At 52.5% G+C, this 19,879-nt stretch overlaps 2 protein-coding genes across 3 annotated transcripts in view; one reads left to right on the top strand and one right to left on the bottom strand.

Annotated features, from left to right (window-relative positions):
* Positions 1-4: 4 nt before the first annotated feature.
* On the bottom strand, positions 5-6,135 carry pcyt1ba (phosphate cytidylyltransferase 1B, choline a). Of its 2 annotated transcripts, none has more exons than XM_049010133.1 (8): positions 5,479-6,135; positions 3,935-4,034; positions 3,706-3,822; positions 3,410-3,561; positions 3,225-3,303; positions 2,931-3,073; positions 2,559-2,747; positions 5-1,798 (listed from the first exon to the last, which is right to left on the bottom strand). In XM_049010133.1, the coding sequence occupies exons 1-8, from the start codon at positions 5,515-5,517 to the stop codon at positions 1,619-1,621; spliced, it is 999 nt and encodes a 332-aa protein (XP_048866090.1). In that variant the 5' UTR covers positions 5,518-6,135; the 3' UTR covers positions 5-1,618. The 2 variants fall into 2 exon arrangements, with proteins under 2 accessions (XP_048866090.1, XP_048866089.1); XM_049010132.1 differs by having other exon boundaries at positions 6-1,801; positions 5,479-6,123.
* A 2,281-nt stretch (positions 6,136-8,416) lies between these two features.
* Positions 8,417-19,879, top strand: part of pola1 (polymerase (DNA directed), alpha 1) — a 29,737-nt gene continuing 18,274 nt past the window's right edge. The window contains 26 exon segments of the mRNA XM_049010126.1: positions 8,417-8,582; positions 9,602-9,714; positions 9,836-9,932; positions 10,073-10,153; positions 10,319-10,440; positions 10,532-10,594; positions 10,684-10,785; positions 10,866-10,995; positions 11,261-11,429; positions 11,531-11,691; positions 12,288-12,400; positions 12,512-12,625; positions 12,713-12,787; positions 12,893-13,031; positions 13,181-13,332; positions 13,420-13,504; positions 13,592-13,653; positions 13,732-13,821; positions 13,922-14,038; positions 14,129-14,304; positions 14,394-14,523; positions 15,974-16,093; positions 16,216-16,315; positions 16,423-16,547; positions 16,648-16,797; positions 16,876-16,998. Of these exon segments, the coding sequence (XP_048866083.1) occupies positions 8,534-8,582; positions 9,602-9,714; positions 9,836-9,932; positions 10,073-10,153; positions 10,319-10,440; positions 10,532-10,594; positions 10,684-10,785; positions 10,866-10,995; positions 11,261-11,429; positions 11,531-11,691; positions 12,288-12,400; positions 12,512-12,625; positions 12,713-12,787; positions 12,893-13,031; positions 13,181-13,332; positions 13,420-13,504; positions 13,592-13,653; positions 13,732-13,821; positions 13,922-14,038; positions 14,129-14,304; positions 14,394-14,523; positions 15,974-16,093; positions 16,216-16,315; positions 16,423-16,547; positions 16,648-16,797; positions 16,876-16,998 (2,958 nt within the window). The 5' untranslated portion in view covers positions 8,417-8,533.

Below are 19,879 nucleotides of genomic sequence, written 5' to 3'. Positions count from 1 at the left end.
GGTAATTTATTGAAAGATGAAATGCATAACATTCCAGTCAAGTAACAAAGGGACCAAGAAATATAAAAATTCAGTTCCAAATGGTCTTTCACATCTCTTTGCCTTTACAGATTGACTTGTCACCCAACATCTTTGACTGAATTCGGAAAACTATTAAAGCTAAAATGATAGGAGCAGTAGAAGTCATTTCTCCTGAGTTTGTCTACCTTTTACTTAAGGTTAAGCAAGTATGTACAAAATAATAGAAGTAACAACCATTTTACAAAAGAAACATTTTATTTTAAGAACACAGAAGACAATGGGAGCCTGGATGGGTGTGTGAATATGCGTTTGTGGTCATGTGACACTGCGTCCCATCATGTCCGTGTGAGCCAGGTACCCGAAAGTCACATGGGAGGCAGCTAAATCAGTAGTCATCCTGCCTGACGATCATTGCTTTCACAAGCTCCTCCATTTACTCACCAGTGTCCTGAGGTGGTAGACTGAAGACTATGAACACATGTAAGGAAGAGTTTCCACTGTACTCCTTGAGGTTCTCAAGTCACGTCTGAGTTATGACGCATTCTGAAATCATATTGAGCAGAGTCAGAACCAAGGAATGGGTGGAGACTGAAGTGACGACATCCTATCTGACTGGCCATGCCAGTGGCTTGCAGAATCATCCTTGAAAGCTTAACAGGACAAGGCTTGTTTGAGCAGCTCACTCTAGAAGATAATGCTCTGGTGTTTCTATACTAGCTATCACACTACCATGTGGTCACAGGACTGCTCAATTCATGTATGCAACGTGCAGTGGGATAGAATTCTACCAGCTTCTTGCACCCAACAGCACCCAAATTTGTTAGTCTAACGGACTGTATTTCGCGGTACTGCTGTTGTGGCCCAGTTTTGGTCCTGCAGTCTTCACTGGCATAGGGCTGCTTCACCATTTCAGTATCTCCTCATTGGCCCTTGTCCATGCGATGCTGTACTTCACGCTATACACAGTAAATAAAGACTTTTTAAATAAGGAAAACATCAAGGTGCAGAAGTGAGGTTGGGAATCAAAGTCATCTTCTGTGCAGTGGTCCTGAGCAGTACACAGATGTTTCTCCCTCTTGTCAGTCCTTGGGCATCCACAGCTGGCTGGGTAAGCAGAATTGCTGATAGGGACTGAAGCACCATCATTACTGTTCTGTGGTGTCCATGACCCTCTCCATCCACTTGGAGGAACTAGGTGGGAGCTACAAAATCTTGACATCTAGTCGCCGTCTGAGGTGTGAGCATGTGTGAGTAGATATGTGCACATGGACAGTTTGCTTCTTGTGTATATGTGTGTATGTCTGTGTGTTCATTTGTGGATGGATGGAGGCATGGTCTATAAGGAGGTGTTTCCTGGCATGGTCTATAAGGAGGTGTGGGCTAAAAGGGAACATGGTCTATAAGGAGGTGTTTCCTGGCATGGTCTATAAGGAGGTGTGGGCTAAAAGGGAACATGGTCTATAAGGAGGTGTTTCCTGGCATGGTCTATAAGGGTGTGTGGCCTGTAAGGGGGCATGGCCTATAAGGGGGTGTGATCTGTAAGGGGGCATAGTCTATAAGGAGGTGTGGCCTGTAAGGGAGCATGGACTTGGCAGTGCTACTTGTCGTCGTCATCTCCTTCACTCATGCTGCTGATAGAGGCTGATGCGCCTTTGGGGGACAATGGCGGCCATTGCGAGGGGGGTGACGGCGAGCGGGATGGAGAGCGTTCTCTTGTGGGGCTGCTGCTGGGCGACAGGGCCTGAATCATACGCCCACTCCTCTCTTGAAACATCTGCTTCTGGAAAAGAGAGGTACGAGACACAAAAGAACAGTTATGTTACATTTGATACAGAAACTGATATTCAATATATTTACTGTATATTTATTTGATTAGCTGATATTACTGTTCAGGATGTCCCTAGACACTAAAAAGGTTCCCAGAAGATCTGCAGTGGAGGCCTGTGTAAAAGCCCAAGAGGGTTACTCTGTTTAGCCCTAAACCACAGAGGAGCCTGAGCAGCTGAGATGCACACAGCTCAATTACAAGAGCATCTTGCTGCGGTGCATGTGCTGCACATGGAGCTGGAGATGTGCTAGAAGTCTTCAGGGCCTTTGCTAAGCCTGAAAGCTTCTTCAGAGGGGAGTTAGCAAAACAGGGAAGCCTCTTACTCCTATCTTTTCTGTTCTCCTACTCAGATCTTATCCCGGTCCCTTCTCCAACAGTACCCAATCCAAACTAATCCAGTTTTACCCGGTCTCTATTCTAATCATGCCTAGACCCCTACTCCAACCCAGGCCACGTTTCAAACCTTGTCATCATCCCTACTCCAGTCTTACCCCAGTCTCACAGACCTATATACTCTAGTCTTATTCCATTCTGTACACCAACCTTGCCCAAACACCTATTCCAGTCTTATCCTGGTTCCAACTCCAGTCTGACCCCAGTTTCTACTCCAACCATGCCCAGGCCACGTTTCAAACCTTGTCATCATCCCTACTTCAGTCTTACCCCAGTCTCTACTTTGACCCTTTCCAGACCCCTCTTCCGATCTTACCCAGGCTCCATCAGGGCCGAAGAGCTCCAAGAAGTTCCCGATGAATTCCCGGGATTTCTCCTCCCACTTCTGGATGAGGTCATGACTCTTCTCCTCTACCCTGTTCACAAAGTGCTTGGAGCGCTCCTCCACAGTCTTCACCTTCTCCTTCATCTTGTCCACCTGGTTCTGCAGCCGATACTTTTTCTCCTATGATGGAAGGAAGAGAGGAGGAAAATGTATGTGAGAGTGCTGGCCTGCCACTCCGCTTGTACAGCAGGAAGATGTTTTGGATTTGAGGAACATTGGAGAAGAATGTGGCCCAGCTCTGAGATGTCTGTAATAGATAAACCATGTTCTTATGGTAGGATGTTGGCTAAAGGTTGCTCTCACGTTGATGTAGCTGACATTGAGTTCCTTTGCTGTATACCCCCTCTGGAGGTTACGTCTGGCGTAGACATCATAGTCTCTTACGATGCGGGTGATGATGTCAGATGTGGAAATGCCCTCTGTCCTTTGGGTGGGCACAAACATACCTGGTGCAAATAAATATGACTCAGTAGGTCAATCCATCATGCAGCAAATCCCTGAAATGAACCGTGACACTTGAAACAATTGCTGACATACTGGTACATAACCCCTTGTCATCATCATTTGGGTGTATCAGGTCATGGTGGATTTCCTCACCTGCCTCTTTAATGTGCTTGTACACATCCTCTGACCCCGCAGAGGAGTACGGGATATCATCATGGGCAACAAAGTCGATCTGAGAAAGCAGGCATCTTGAGCAGGCAGACTCTTGACATTGGGAGCAACCATTTAAATGACAAATAAAATGTGATCTGTGAGCCTATGGGGCAAACCTGACAGACCTTGTGTTTCTCCAGGAAGTCGGGAGTGAGGGTCCAGGGTGCATCCCGAACCACCTCGTCGACGTAGCGGCAGTGCCTGAGGGCCTCGTAACGCTCCTCCTCGGTCATCACTGTGAAGCCCTTGTACTTGTGTGTGAGCTCATCGCTGCAGACTGACACACAGAGAGTCCCGTGTTACTGCGCATCCGAGGCCATGGCGCAGGGTGTGTGTGTGTGTGTGTGTGTGTGTGTGTGTGTGTGTGTGTGTGTCAGGAAATGGGGGTGTGCATGCATGTGTCTGTGTTCCGTTAGCTTGCCTCCTACGATCAGGTACCCGTTGGGGAAAAGGTTCTTGGCCTGCATCAGTGCTCGGGCGTGGCCAGAGTGAAATAGATCAAAGATCCCATCTGCATAGACCCTCACAGGCCGGTCAGCTGTGGGGTCAAGAGCACCAGAGAGGTGAGGATGGACACTGTGGAACTGAGGCCGGCTCTCCGGCTTCAGGAGGTGACAGGTGATGAAGGCAGAAGGAGGTGGGGGACAGACCTGGCGTCCCACAGCGTGCCTGTGCGATGCTCAGCTTCTCATGGGGGGCACGGCAATCGCAGCTTGTCTCCTTGGCGAAGATTGCGGGCTCCGTCAGCCTCTGAACAGGGGTGGGGAGGGAGGGCATCCACATGTTAGGATCACAATGACCCACATCGCTGACCATTCTGACCATCCGATCACATATCATTACATTCATATTTATTCGGGCAGCTTCTTTAACTTATCATGTAGAGCCCTGTGGAAGCAATGCAAAGGTCATGGATTTGAATTCAAGGAAACATAAATTGTATTCCTTCCCTCGACTTTAAGTTTGATAAAAGCATCAGATAATAATTCTTAGAAAAACCCCCAGTTAGTTCTTTAATTACACAGGGTGGTGCTCTGCATTAAAAATAACATCTGCAGTAGCACTGGAATGGCGGGGTGAGCTGCCCAGTAACCTTGGCGTGACCCCTGAGCGCCACATGGCTGTGTCTCCGCAGCAAGACGTCTGTCTGATACACTTCTGCTCTAAGGAGGACCTCTGAGAAAGGGTAGGCCTGTAAAGAGAAGGAGCCACGGCCTGCCCTGCCCAGGTGGCTCTGTCCCACCCCCAGCAGGGGGTGCGGGTGCTAGGAGCTGGCCAGGGGGGATAGGGTGGGGTTTCTGAGGCGACTGAAGTTAAATCACACCAACAACCCCATCAGAGGTATTACCAGCAAGTGTCACTAATGGACAGTTTGACTCCCACCACACTGATTACCCAAAATGCACTGGGTTGAAGGACAGCTGAGGTGGACTGTGGGGGATGGGGGTTTGGATTGATCTATGGATTGATCTTTGATACTTCATGTGGCATAGTGGTTAGTTTATAAGGTTCCAGCCAGAATAGAGACTCCTTACTGTGGATATGGTGACAGAAATGCTATCCAGGCCACCAATACAGGAAGTTCAATATGGCCAGACCGGACCAGGCCAGCCTGGGTCCGTAGCAATGAAGTCCGCAGAGCGGGTGACCAGCTCGCATCACGCGGGATGGGAGAGGGCAGGAAGCCGAGGGCAGGAAGCCGAGGGCAGGAAGCTGAGGGCAGTTCGTCCTTCTGCTGCTGTTCCGGAATGATCCGTGCCAGGAATGAGGGAAGTCCCGTCCCGGCTTTGTGGCTCAGTCCCAAAGTGCCTGGGAGTTATTACTCCCAGGGGATGCTGGTGTGGAGATGCGGGGAGCAGAGCGAGCTGAGTCACGGGCAGAGGGACGCAGAGCATGGGCGCGGCTAACGTCCTGGCGAGACGGGGGTGGCAGATGGAGGGTACCTGCATCGGGCGGAAGCTCGGGGGAGGGGGGGGGCATAACTCCTCCTACTCTGACAAGCTTTGGCACCGGCAGGAGGGAAAGACAGGAGCTACATCCCAAACAACATGGACCTAAAGCCGCGCATAAGTGCCGTAAGCCCCTGACACTCCCTGCGAGCCCAATGAACAAAACTGATGTGGAAAAAGTGCCTTTGCCCCAACATGCATGCACCCCCACCCACCCTGCCAGCGTGACCCCCCCCCGGGCTCACCGTGCGCGGCTGGGGGCAAGTGTGCTCCAGCTCCTCCATGCCAGCTTCAGCTTGCTCATGGGAGATGGCAGAGAGTCCAGCGGCCCTTGTGACTCAGCATTGAATGGCACGTCGGCGGCGGCTGCAGCTTCTCCGGGCCCCGATTGAAAGAGCTCCTCTGTCACACCTCATCCCCCCCTCCCCAGCCGTGCTCCTCGATCCGGCCACTCCCCGACTCGACTGCCCACCCTCCTGGTGCCCCCGCCTCTCACAACGCCCTAGAGAAAGGACGGCAGGTTCGGCTGTAGCATCGCGATGCAGTGCCCCACGCCCAGAGAGATCTCTACCACAATGACAACAATGAGATGGGGAACCCAATAGGGGGGAAGCAAAGGAAGCAGCAGTCCAATCAGACGTAGACACTCCCAGCTCATTTGCATATAAAGTTCTGATTGGTTAAGACAGCCATAGCACCACCACAGTGGAGGATGTTCTGGCTTTCTGAGAGCATCTCTTCATGCAGATATGCTGTCAGTGGAAGGTTGCTAGGAGACAGCTCCGTCTCCCGGGGTGATCCGTCTTCCACGTACAGCATCAGGTTCTCAGCCCGGCAAGCCCCACAGCCTGCCCCATGCCCCTGTGAGCCGCGTGCTGACTGGGAGGTTTTGTGTGAGGCTGCTGCAGAGCTGCTGTGCTGCCAGCCGCTAGGGGGCTGTGAGAGAGGCTGCACCGGCCTGCAGTGAAGGACACAACCCTGTAACCACGTGGCTGTTAGCTTAAGTCTGAGGAGATGCAGTTAGATGTCCAGCCATATAAACAGGTAAAACAGGAGATTTGCTTTGGATAAAATATTATGTTAAACTGAAAAATTAAATGTATCTATGTATGACACCTGGAATGAGTCTGCAAAAAGGCAGGTGCTGTGAAGGTTTGTGTGTGTGTGTGTGTGTGTGTGTCCCATCTGGGTGCACCTCGCTGCCAACACTGACCAGTGTCACGTGAACAGCCTCCTTTATGAATTCATATTAAGTTTCACCAGTTTATGGCAGAATATGTCATTCGCACACGAAGCAAAAACAGATCTTTCCAGATCAAAACCCAGGATGGATATTCACGCTTTGAGCCGGTTTCAAGCTCCCTTTTAATGCTTCTGTTTGGTTCAGCGTTTTAGGTGCCAATAGTTAAGCCAGTGTCTCAAGGACTACAGTCAGTGTCGTGAAAGTGGCGTGTCTCCAGCTCCATGGGCGCCACAGCTTAAGAGCTATACAGAACTGAGAGTTTTTGGCGACGATCTTGTACGACACCCATATGCTGCTGTCTTCGGTCTCCGGTCCAGTGTCCACAGCAACATCATCAACAACTACAACAACTATTACTAATAACCAAAATATTAATAATTATTATTATTATTGTTTTTATTGTTATTATATTAATTAATTTGTTTATTTGAATCGTTTAAGTTTTAAAAAGTTATTTTTGACTAAATTACATTCGGCCAGCGAACCCTTATTCTATATATTTATGTATTTGATGTTGTGTTGAATTTTTTTGATTACACGACATGTCTTGCAAAATTGTCCATTGCTCAGTATATATGGCGATTATTTTTACTGAAAGATATCAATGATATTTCAGATATTTTTAGAAATTTTTTTGGTAGAGCCAGACACAAGCCATTAAAATTAATGCAATCTGACACTTCGGAAAATCGACCATCCGTAACCAGAGCACAGAAACAAAAAGCCTTCTGAACTCGCTCGACTATAACAGATCTTGGCTTCCTGTGTACTAAGCTAACTATACAAAACAAAACAAAAAGAAAACAATCCGCGTGGGACTGAACTGGCTTTTTACTGGTGCAATTTACAAGTGAAGCAGCAGACAGGGGTGCTGAAGGGACACCGAGATACCGGCAATGCTGCCCTCTCCTCACCGCTCCGGAGCGGTACCTAGGCAGCGCGAATCTCCTCGACTCTTCGTGCTCCTTCCCGCCGCGGCTCCGCTCTCATCCCTTCCCACCATGAAGTGATGAAAGCTGTCCACAGTGCCGTCGGCTTCTTCCTCCGTCTTACCCTCGGAAGGATCAACCTCGGCGTCTAACCTCGGTGCCCAGTCACCCGTTTATTTCTTTTCATCAACTGCTGCTCTAACTGCCTGCTGACGTTCAGCAGCACCACAGTGACCGAACTGTCAATTTGTAAATGTCCTACAGATGACAATGGTACTTTTTCTGACATCACGTTCATGCTCATTGACCGTCATTAATAGCTGATAACTGCCATTTATAAGACGCAGGCAAGTTTGCACGTTGCCTGTTTGGCGATGGAGTTATATGGCGAACAGACATATACCTCAGTTTAGATCGGTCCGATCACTCCTTATGATACCACCTCCTACTGGTACTTTGCGCGCACAAAGGGCCCCCGTCGGGCTGCCATGGCAACCGCATCACCTCCCCGAACAGCCTCCTCAGACCCTTACATTTACCCCCGTTTACCGGAACAAGCCCGTCGTACTTATTCTCACCAAAAAGCTTTAGTAGGCCTATTCAAACTCATACGTGCTGTGGCAGGGGCATAATTACATGCAGTTAATATACAAATTCCACGGCTTTTTAACCTGTTGTTTAAATTTCATTTCAGTTTTTTGGTCCATATTTTTTCGCTTATTTTAAAAGGCGATGTGGAGCAAAGTTAACAGATGCATTATGGTAGCATGCATTTTTAAAGGCAGTTTGGGAGAGATTAAGATCGGCCTTTATCACGAAATAAAGCTGCAAAGATATCATCGATGCTTAACGTCAAAGTTTAACTGGAATATGATCCATTTTCTGCATAAAGAACGAATAGAAAAAATAGGCTATTCGTTCTTGTCAACAGCGTCCCCATGTGTCTGTTTGCTGACACAACACAGTTTTGTCTCAGTCACTGGCACACAGAGGAAATGACGTTTAGGAACGTGACTTTCCATTGGCTGGCTTTGTGAACTCGTCACTTCCGCCGGGATTTACGATTTGGCGCGGAAAACTGCTGTTTTCGGGGAAAGTGTCTGTGTGGCTGTGGGACAGAGTGATTTTATGGATCCAGTTTGCGATGCCGACAAGGACGTGGACGTCCCGGATGGCGGTACGTATCGGGGCCGCGTGGGGGAATGGTGCGCCGAGCGTTTGGGCGTGCAAATAGCGGTAAGGATACGCAGTTTCCAGATTGCTTCACTGTACTGCCCGCGCGCTACTCGCGTTTTGTGTTCTAAAGGATGCCGGTTTTTCTCCAATCTATGTTTTGATTGGGAAAGGGCTATTTTATAAATATCATATCCGTGATATAAATAGGTAGTATTTTGACATTTTGAAGTGTCTGTCAGAAGCAGCCTCACCTGTTTATGTCATTGTCTCTTCGGAATTGTTTCAGTAAGACACTGAAGAATCTTTAGGGTCGGGCCCAATTGATACACGAGCGGTCTATCCGGAATCCAGCGCGATGGTAAACGCTGAGAATTCGGCTGGGCCGATGCTCAAGGTTCCGCATTCACAATTTACATGTGCTGTCATTTTTTAGTGGTAATTAAATATTAAACCATGTAAGATTAGTTGCTTGTTACTATAACACCCACATAAGTGTAATTCAACAAAGAAGCTGGTGGGTCCCTAACCTTGGTGTTACTGTCTCCCTCCCCCTGTCAGTGTCCCTAACTTTGTTGTCACTGTCCCCCTCCCTCCATCAGTGTGTCTTTCACCTTAGTGTGATTGTCCCCCTCTTCCTGTCACTGTGTCCTTCACCCCAGTGTCACTGACCACCTCTCCCTGTCAGTGTATCCTTCACCCAAGTGTTACTGCCCCCCTCTCCCTGTCAGTGTGTCCTTCACCCCAGTGTTGCTGGCCCCCTTCCCCTTGCAGTGTGTCCTTCACCCCAGTGTTGCTGGCCCCCTTCCCCTTGCAGTGTGTCCTTCACCCCAGTGTTGCTGCCCCCCTTCCCCTTGCAGTGTGTCCTTCACCCCAGTGTCACTGCCCCCCTCTCCCCGTCAGTGTGTCCTTCACCCCAGTGTCACTGCCTCCCTCTCCCCGTCAGTGTGTCCTTCGCCCCGGTGTCACTGTCCCCTTCCACTGTCAGTGTTCCTTTAACCCCGGTGTCAATTTCCCCTGCAGACGGAGGCCTCGCCACATCGCGCTCTCGGCGGGAGAAGAAGGAGAAGGTGGGCAGGAAGGCGGCACTGGAGATGGTGAGGAAAGCAAAGCGTGGCGAGAAGCTCAAGTACGAGGTGAGGGGATGTCTGTCTGTGTGTGTGTGTCTGTCTCTCTGTGTCTCTATATCTATCTGTCTGTCTGTGAATGTGGCAGTTACCTGGCTATCTGCCAGTGTGTAACCCAAATCCTGTGCAGGTGGAAGAGCTGAGCAGTGTCTATGACATGGTGGATGAGGACCAGTACTCCCGCATGGTACAGGAGCGCCAAGAGGAAGACTGGATCATCGATGACGGTGTGTGTTTGGACCCCTCCGTAGCTGCAGACTCTGCCTTAGGCCTCTTGTGTATCCAGAGGAGAGAGCACAATGCCCTTGTTGACATCATCGTGACAGTGATGTCACATGTCACATTGTTATGCATCTCCCTCCCTTAGATGGCACTGGCTATGTGGAGGATGGCAGGGAAATCTTTGACGAAGACCTAGAAGATGATGCACTGGGGGACAGATATAAAGGTGTGAGTTGTGGTGAATTTGACTGGGAGGCTGTGTCCAACTCTGTGGGTGTGTCCAACTCTGTGGGTGTGTCCAACTCTGTGGGTGTGTCCAACTCTGTGGGTGTGTCCAACTCTGTGGGCGTGTCCAACTCTGTGGGCGTGTCCTATCTCGTTGCTCTTGCAGGTAAAGCTGGTGCTAAGGATTCAGCCTCCAAGGGTAAGAAGGTGCTGAAGAAAGCTGCTGTGGCCAAACCCAACAGCATCAAGAGCATGTTCATGGCCAGCAGCATGAAGAAACCTGCTGAGGTCAGACACCATAGCAGACGTGGTGTGTGTTTGTTGGGGGGTGGGGCGGGTCTGCATGTGCTCACTCAGGTCCATCTGCTGTGTCCTGCAGAAAGACGTTGACCTGTCTGGCGATGCCCTTCTCGGAGACATCCTGCAGGACCTCCTCTCTGAGGTAGATTCACTTACTTCCTCGCTCTTTTCCGGTCGACAGCCCCCTTTGTGGGTTAATTCCCCTCCCTCCTTTCTGCCTGCTCTGTGTAGAAACCGGCTGTCCTGACTCCGCCCCCGGTCGTCACTCTGAGGAAGAAGCGGGCTATGGGAGCTCCTATGAATCAGTTTGCCATCAAACCACAGACACCCAAGGTAGCTGATAGCTTCCCTTGTCTGTCCAGCTCGTCTGTCAACCACTGATCCTTACTTGACTGTGGCTGTCCCACTCGCAGGAAACTCCTCCCCCTCCTCCTGCGGGGTCAAAGGTCAGGTCTGTTTCCAGGGTGGCGCCATTACCCTCTTCTACAGCCCGGGTCCTGGCAACCCATGCCAAGGAGGCAAAGGTGGAGGAACTGGCAGCAGGTGGGTGCACTGTCGGGGGGAAGGGGGGATGGGGGGTGCATGCACTGACTGCCAGTGTGCTAGATACAGTGAAGGCTGCTGTGCTTAGAGGACATTGTCATGGTGAGCCTGTGTGTGTGTGTCTGTGTTGGGGGTGGATCTCAGGATGTCTGTCATGGGGGGGCTGCAGGCATGGGGGGGCTGCAGGCATGGGGGGGCTGCAGGCATGGGGGGGCTGCAGGCATGGGGGTGTTCCATCACTCAGGTCAATGCACTCGGTCCCCAGAGGAGCATGAGCACGATGCTGCCCTGCAGTTTGATGAGGGTGACTTCGACGAGCCCATGGAGGTTGAAGCCATGGAAGAAAAAGAGGAGGAGGAGAAGGTGGTGAAGGCCAAGATGGAACCCAGTGTCAAAACAGAACCCAAATGTGAATTTCAGGACCCTGGGCTGCAGTGAGTGTCAAGAGCTGAAGAGATATATGCGTGTGTGTGTGTGTGTGTGTGTGTGTGTGTGTGTGCGCAACCATGACACCCAGGGTTCATTTCCCTTGCAGCTCTTTAGGCACCTCCTGCTGGGAGGATGTGAAAGAGGAGGAGCCTAATGTGGAGGTGCAGCTGGACTCGAGTCGGCTCCCTGTGGTAGAAGGCTCAGACGGTGAGGCTGTGTTCCGCTTTTTCTGGTTGGACGCCTTTGAGGACCACTACACCCAGCCTGGTGAGCTGCTCCCCTTTAACGATATGCAGTCAATGGTGTTTCCCAGTGTGCACACTTAACTGTACTTGTGTTCTCTCATACTCGCTTTATGTCAATGCTGGCAACAATTCCAATACTAATAACAGAAGTAGAGAGGATGATAAAAATCCCCAAATGTTCTTACCCCATCCCGAATATCAAAGATCCATCGGTTGCATCCTCGCCAGATGAGGCCAATCACGTGATTCATTGCGCCCCAAGTTCATTCTTGGGAGGCAAGTTAGCAAGACCACAAGTACCATCTTTGCATTCTTGGTATTGAGAAACACTCGTTTCCCTTTAAGCACATTCCCATTAAGGCCATGACCCTTTAATGATATCCCCCCCTATTGCCACATCCCTTTAAGCATATTCCTCTTTAAAGACACGCCCCTACACCTGTGCACAGCCTATCAGAGAGCATGTATACCTGCAGCGTATTAAAGTGACAGAGATTCTGGTTTGGCAGGGCCAGGGATGTGTTTGCCATGTTGACACAGACGGACATGTAGGTGCTCTGCCCATCTTACTGCTTTTCTGTCTTGGTCCCTGACGCTCTGTGCCCGGTCCTGGTCCAGGTGTGGTCTACCTTTTTGGCAAGGTATGGATCGAATCCGCAAAGGCACACGTCAGCTGCTGTGTGGTTGTGAGGAACATCGAGAGGGTCATGTTCCTGCTGCCCCGAGAACACGTGAGTGTCCTGATGTGGAGTTCCCTGAGGGCGGGGCTGGCGCTCAGCCTCCGGGGCGGAGCTTCTGGGCTCAGGAGCACATGGTGAGCTGTGGATGTCTTCAATTGGCAGAAAATGGATGTAAAGACAGGAAAGGAGACGGAGGTGGCTGTCGGCATATCGGACGTGTACCAGGAGTTCAGTGAGCTCACTGAAAAGCTCAGGATCATGAAGTTCAAATCGAGGGTGAGCGACCTGTGTTTCAGTGCTTGGGGTCTGTGTGCAGGTCGGCTTGGGGTCTCGTTTGAATGTGACACTGTGTTCTCTCCTCAGAAAGTACTAAAGAACTATGCCTTTGAGGTGCCTGATGTCCCCACCCAGTCTGAGTACCTGGAAGTGCGGTATTCTGTGAGTAATGGCGTAGGGGGGGGGGAATCGTGGGCCTGCAGACTGGGGTGTCAGAGAGGGCTGCTTATTGTAACCTGCTTTGATTTTATTTGTGGGCTGATGTAGGCAGAGATTCCCCCACTGCCCTCCGACCTGAAGGGGGAGACATTCTCTCATGTATTCGGGACCAACACCTCCAGCCTAGAGTATCTCCTCCTCAGCAGGAAGATCCGTGGGCCGTGCTGGCTCGACGTCAAGACTCCCCGTGAGTCCACACACGTGTGAAACAGTGATGTTCAGCTCCTTTTGTTGACCCCCATCCTGACCCTAAATCCCCGCCCCCAATGTGCTCCCCTCCAGTCCTCGTCTGCCATGCCCCTGACCTCTGACCTTTGGCTCCCCACTCTCTCTCAGAGCTGAGCACCCATCCAGTGAGCTGGTGCCGGGTAGAGGCTGTGGCCCAGCAGAGCTCCTTCCTGGCAGTGGTGAGAGACCTGCCCCCCCCACCCCTGGTAGTCATGTCCATCAGCATGAAGACCGTGGAGAACAAGGCACATCAGAATGAGGTATGGGGTGGAGCTGTCGGTCTCTTGCAGTGCTGGGGCTTATGAACCATTTCATGTTAAACCACTTCCTATTTCCTGTCTGTCCAGATTGTGTGTCTTGCTGCTCTCACCCATCACAAGTTTCCCTTGGACAAAGCGCCCCCACGCCCCCCCTTCCAGACACACTTCTGCGGTAAGTGGACCATCCTGTTGGGGCTCGGAGCTCATGTGACGGAAAGCATGATATTTAATTATAATTAACAATTTCATTTTAACGCAGCGGTCAGCAAGCCGTCCAACTGCATCTTTCCCTTCGATTTCCAGGAGGCTGTCCGGAAGAAGGTGGGGGTGCAGCTCTCTGTGGGGGGGGGGGTGGCTTGTGGGGCTCCTCTGCATGACATCCCTCTGCTTTCTCTCCAGAAAGGCAAGGTGGAGATTGCGCCGACCGAGAGGACACTGCTGGCCTACTTCCTGGCTATGATGTGTAAGATTGACCCCGATGTCATTGTGGTGAGCAGAATCCGCTCTTTCTGCCGAAAATCTCAAGGCCGGTGCCCGCTCTTTTTTTTTTTACCGCGTCCAACCCCCTGTTGACGTTTCCTCCTCCCAGGGCCATGACATCTACGGCTTCGATCTGGAGGTGCTTCTGAAGAGGATGGGTGACTGCAAGGTGCCCCAGTGGTCCAGGATCGGCCGGCTGCGCCGCACCAACATGCCCAAGCTGGGGGTGAGGAGGCCCTCAGCCTTTCCAGACAGAAAGCCGCTGGCTGGTCAGCCTTCTGCACACATTACTTTAAGGTGCTCCCCTCCCCCTTAGGGCCGTGGCGGCTTTGCGGAGAAGAGCGCCACCTGTGGCCGCATGGTGTGTGACGTGCAGATCTCCGCCAAGGAGCTGATCCGCTGCCGGAGTTACCGCCTGTCGGAGCTGGTGGCCCAGGTCCTGAAGGCCGAGAGGGTCGACATCCCCTCAGAGGAGCTCAGAGATTTCTACAGGTGGGATGTCCACACCAGCAGATTCCCGGTGCCGGGCAGCCTGGGCTTCAGCGAGTCACCATCTCCCTGTGTTGTTCTCCCCTCTGCAGTGACTCGCCTCGCTTGCTCTACCTGCTGGAGGCCACCTGGATGGACGCCCAGTTCATACTGCAGATCATGTGCGAGCTGAACGTGCTGCCGTTGGCCCTGCAGATCACCAACATCGCTGGCAACGTCATGGTGAGTGTTTCACGGGGCGGGGGGGTGTCATCGAGTAGTGCTGATGGCCGTGTCGCTACCCTCCGTAGTCTCGCGCGCTGATGGCCGTGCCGCTACCCTCCGTAGTCTCGCGCGCTGATGGCCGTGCCGCTACCCTCCGTAGTCTCGCGCGCTGATGGCCGTGCCGCTACCCTCCTTAGTCTCGCGCGCTGATGGCCGTGCCGCTACCCTCCTTAGTCTCGCGCGCTGATGGCCGTGCCGCTACCCTCCTTAGTCTCGCGCGCTGATGGCCGTGCCGCTACCCTCCTTAGTCTCGCGCTGATGGCCGTGCCGCTACCCTCCGTAGTCTCGCGCTGATGGCCGTGCCGCTACCCTCCGTAGTCTCGCGCTGATGGCCGTGCCGCTACCCTCCGTAGTCTCACGCGCTGATGGCCGTGCCGCTACCCTCCGTAGTCTCGCGCTGATGGCCGTGCCGCTACCCTCCGTAGTCTCGCGCGCTGATGGCCGTGTCGCTACCCTCCGTAGTCTCGCGCGCTGATGTCCGTGTCGCTACCCTCCGTAGTCTCGCGCGCTGATGTCCGTGCCGCTACCCTCCGTAGTCTCGCTCGCTGATGGCCGTGCCGCTACCCTCCGTAGTCTCGCTCGCTGATGGCCGTGCCGCTACCCTCCGTAGTCTCGCTCGCTGATGGCCGTGCCGCTACCCTCCGTAGTCTCGCGCGCTGATGGCCGTGCCGCTACCCTCCGTAGTCTCGCGCGCTGATGGCCGTGCCGCTACCCTCCGTAGTCTCGCGCGCTGATGGCCGTGCCGCTACCCTCCGTAGTCTCGCGCGCTGATGGCCGTGCCGCTACCCTCCGTAGTCTCGCGCGCTGATGGCCGTGCCGCTACCCTCCGTAGTCTCGCGCGCTGATGGCCGTGCCGCTACCCTCCGTAGTCTCGCGCTGATGGCCGTGCCGCTACCCTCCGTAGTCTCGCGCTGATGGCCGTGCCGCTACCCTCCGTAGTCTCGCGCGCTGATGGCCGTGCCGCTACCCTCCGTAGTCTCGCGCGCTGATGGCCGTGCCGCTACCCTCCGTAGTCTCGCGCGCTGATGGCCGTGCCGCTACCCTCCGTAGTCTCGCGCTGATGGCCGTGCCGCTACCCTCCGTAGTCTCGCGCTGATGGCCGTGCCGCTACCCTTCGTAGTCTCGCGCTGATGGCCGTGCCGCTACCCTCCGTAGTCTCGCGCTGATGGCCGTGCCGCTACCCTCCGTAGTCTCGCGCTGATGGCCGTGCCGCTACCCTCCGTAGTCTCGCGCGCTGATGGCCGTGCCGCTACCCTCCGTAGTCTCGCGCGCTGATGGCCGTGCCGCTACCCTCCGTAGTCTCGCGCGCTGATGGCCGTGCCGCTACCCTCCGTAGTCTCGCGCGCTGATGGCCGTGCCGCTACCCTCCGTAGTCGCGCGCTGATGGCCGTGTCGCTACCCTCCGTAGTCTCGCACGCTGATGGGCGGCCGCGCAGAGAGGAACGAATACCTGTTGCTGCATGCCTTCTACGAGAAGGACTACATCGTACCCGACAAGCCCGTCTTCAAGAAGCCACCAGTGGATCCGGTGAGCCATAGTCTTGGCGTGGGGTTAGGTTGGAGCATGGGTAGGGGTTTGGGCAAGGGGGGGTTACGGAGGCCATTTTTTTGGGCTTTGATACTTATCTGAACTGCACTGGTCGCTATCAGACGGACGAGGAAGAGGATTCGGATCGGGTTAAGGGGAAGTCCCGGAATGCACGCAGAAAGGCCGCCTACGCTGGGGGGCTGGTGCTGGACCCCAAAGTGGGTGAGTGTGTGATGGGAGCACTGGGAACTGTGCGGTCTGCCTGCTGGGAGGCTCCGCCGGGTATTTCTCCTCTACCTGAGCCGCCTTTGTTTCTGTCTTTCCGTCAGGCTTCTACGACAAGTTCATCCTGCTCTTGGACTTCAACAGCCTGTACCCGTCTATCATCCAAGAGTTTAACATCTGCTTCACCACTGTGGCACGATCAGCCGAGGGCGGGTCCCGCAAAGCCGAGGTAGGCGGGGTCCCTGCGAGATCTGTCACCATCAGGGGAGGGGAGGGGAGGTAGGGTGTGTGCATCACTCTGACCCACCCCGCTCATGTGTGTCATCCAGGAGGACGAGCAGGACGAGATCCCCGAGCTGCCCGATCCAGACCTGGAGATGGGGGTCTTGCCCCAGGAGATCCGCAAGCTGGTGGAGCGGCGGAGGCAGGTGAAGCAGCTGATGAAGCAGCCGGACCTGCACCCGGACCTCTGCTTGCAGGTGAGCTTCTCCGCCTACGTGCGGCTGGCGGTCTCCACCCGCCGGTTCACAGCTGATGCGATCCTATGCCCCCCATAGTACGACATCCGGCAGAAGGCCCTGAAGCTGACAGCCAACAGCATGTACGGCTGCCTGGGATTCTCATACAGCCGCTTCTACGCCAAGCCGCTCGCTGCCCTGGTCACGCACAAGGGGAGAGAGGTACGGACTCGCATGCACACACACACCCAAGGTCTTTCCCATTCTGCTTATTGATGCGTAAACTGGAGCGTTGTTGGGATGTCTGCCTGCCCCACAGCAGGCTTCCGATGAGTTTTGCTGCAGGAACCTAGGATGGCCAGTGGATGGCGCTATCAGGCGAATTCATTTTGATCCCTGTTATCTGTATGGCCCTGTAGTGCATAGCTGTGTGGCTTATATGTGCTGATCTTCCTGTTTGTGGAAGTCACGTGTATGTTAAGTTTATTGTACTGAAAGGTGCTGCTTTACTCTGTGTTATTCAAATCTTATGATTGGGACAGTGTGACTTGGCACTTAACCATCTTTGGCACTTAGCCATCTCTCCTATTTGACTCTCCCTGCCGGCCCCTGGAGGATGGGCTCCCCCTTTGAGTCTGGTCCCTCCCAAGGTTTCTTCCTTCTTGGGAGTTTTTCCTTGCCACTGTCGCCTTTGGCTTACTCAACGGGGGCTTTGGGTGGGGATGCTGTAAAGCGCTTTGAGACGGTGTCATGTTGTGATAATGCGCTATACAAAAATAAATTTATTTGTTCGAGTGTAAATCCGTGTGTTTCGGTTTTAGTGCCTGTTTTGTTTGGGGGGAGGGGTGTATCGGCTCGTGGGTTGTCTGAGCCACCCGTGTCCTGTCAGGGTGAGGGCCAAACGACTGATGACAGGACATTTTGGGAAGGATGTGAAACCTGATGACGCCTGAAGGGCTGTTTCCGAGTCTGGGGGGGGGGTTGGATCTCGGGTTTCCACGGCTTGTGTGTGGCGCTGCGCGGTTTTCCGGGGACGAGCTGGGCTGGTGAGGCTATTAGTGTTTGTGTCCCTCTTCCCACTGACCTCATGCCAGGTATTATCTCCCATTATGAAGGTTCCCACATAGACCTGCCAGTGGAATGACATTATCGACGTATACAATATATGGACACAACCTCAACTACAACTAAACGGCAACTATAGTTTCCGAAACTAAAATAAAACTGGATTAAAACAAATTAAAAGCAAATCTTTCCAGTTAAATACTAAATAGCTAAAAGCCAAAGCTATTTTGTAGTAGCCACGCAACAAGTAGCAACTTTCCATTTATCCCTAGAAATAAAACTACTAAAACCTAAAGTAAAATAACAATTGAATACAATAACTTCTTTAAATAAAAACGTAACCACACCTAAAACTAAACTAGATTTCAAATGAAAATAATAATATAAAAACTAAATTAAAAAAATCTAAATAAAACTGATACAAAAATCTACACTTTTATGACATTGCAGTACAAGTATATTTTATTTTATTGATCTTGATTTGAATATTCTTAAGAATTAAAAGTTCATTGCTATTTGAAAGGGTGTACTTGTTTGATTACGCTGTTACATTATTATATTAGTGGCTTAAAAATTTTCTTAAAGTAATTTATATTGTCCCTGTTACCATGACAGGCCAACTTGGGTCAACTTGTCGGATTGGCTTGTACTACGAAGCGGGGTTACTGGCTTATCGGGGTAACTTGTTGGATTGGCCTGTACCACGAAGCGGGGTTACTGGCTTATCGGGGTAACTTGTCGGATTGGCCTGTACTACGAAGCGGGGTTACTGGCTTATCGGGGTAACTTGTCGGATTGGCCTGTACTACGAAGCGGGGTTACTGGCTTATCGGGGTAACTTGTCGGATTGGCCTGTACCGCGAAGCGGGGTTACTGGCTTATCGGGGTAACTTGTCGGATTGGCCTGTACCACGAAGCGGGGTTACTGGCTTATCGGGGTAACTTGTCGGATTGGCCTGTACCACGAAGCGGGGTTACTGGCTTATCGGGGTAACTTGTCGGATTGGCCTGTACCACGAAGCGGGGTTACTGGCTTATTGGGGTAACTTGTCGGATTGGCCTGTACTACGAAGCGGGGTTACTGGCTTATCGGGGTAACTTGTCGGATTGGCCTGTACTACGAAGCGGGGTTACTGGCTTATCGGGGTAACTTGTCGGATTGGCCTGTACCACGAAGCGGGGTTACTGGCTTATCGGGGTAACTTGTCGGATTGGCCTGTACCACGAAGCGGGGTTACTGGCTTATCGGGGTAACTTGTCGGATTGGCCTGTACCACGAAGCGGGGTTACTGGCTTATCGGGGTAACTTGTCGGATTGGCCTGTACTACGAAGCGGGGTTACTGGCTTATCGGGGTAACTTGTCGGATTGGCCTGTACCACGAAGCGGGGTTACTGGCTTATCGGGGTAACTTGTCGGATTGGCCTGTACCACGAAGCGGGGTTACTGGCTTATCGGGGTAACTTGTCGGATTGGCCTGTACTACGAAGCGGGGTTACTGGCTTATCGGGGTAACTTGTCGGATTGGCCTGTACCACGAAGCGGGGTTACTGGCTTATCGGGGTAACTTGTCGGATTGGCCTGTACCACGAAGCGGGGTTACTGGCTTATCGGGGTAACTTGTCGGATTGGCCTGTACCACGAAGCGGGGTTACTGGCTTATCGGGGTAACTTGTCGGATTGGCCTGTACCACGAAGCGGGGTTACTGGCTTATCGGGGTAACTTGTCAGATTGGCCTGTACCACGAAGCGGGGTTACTGGCTTATCGGGGTAACTTGTCGGATTGGCCTGTACCACGAAGCGGGGTTACTGGCTTATCGGGGTAACTTGTCGGATTGGCCTGTACCACGAAGCGGGGTTACTGGCTTATCGGGGTAACTTGTCGGATTGGCCTGTACCACGAAGCGGGGTTACTGGCTTATCGGGGTAACTTGTCGGATTGGCCTGTACCACGAAGCGGGGTTACTGGCTTATCGGGGTAACTTGTCAGATTGGCCTGTACCACGAAGCGGGGTTACTGGCTTATCGGGGTAACTTG

Source organism: Brienomyrus brachyistius, chromosome 4, assembly GCF_023856365.1.
Source record: "Brienomyrus brachyistius isolate T26 chromosome 4, BBRACH_0.4, whole genome shotgun sequence".
Lineage (NCBI taxonomy): Eukaryota > Metazoa > Chordata > Actinopteri > Osteoglossiformes > Mormyridae > Brienomyrus > Brienomyrus brachyistius.
This window is presented reverse-complemented; position numbering and strand designations above follow the sequence as displayed.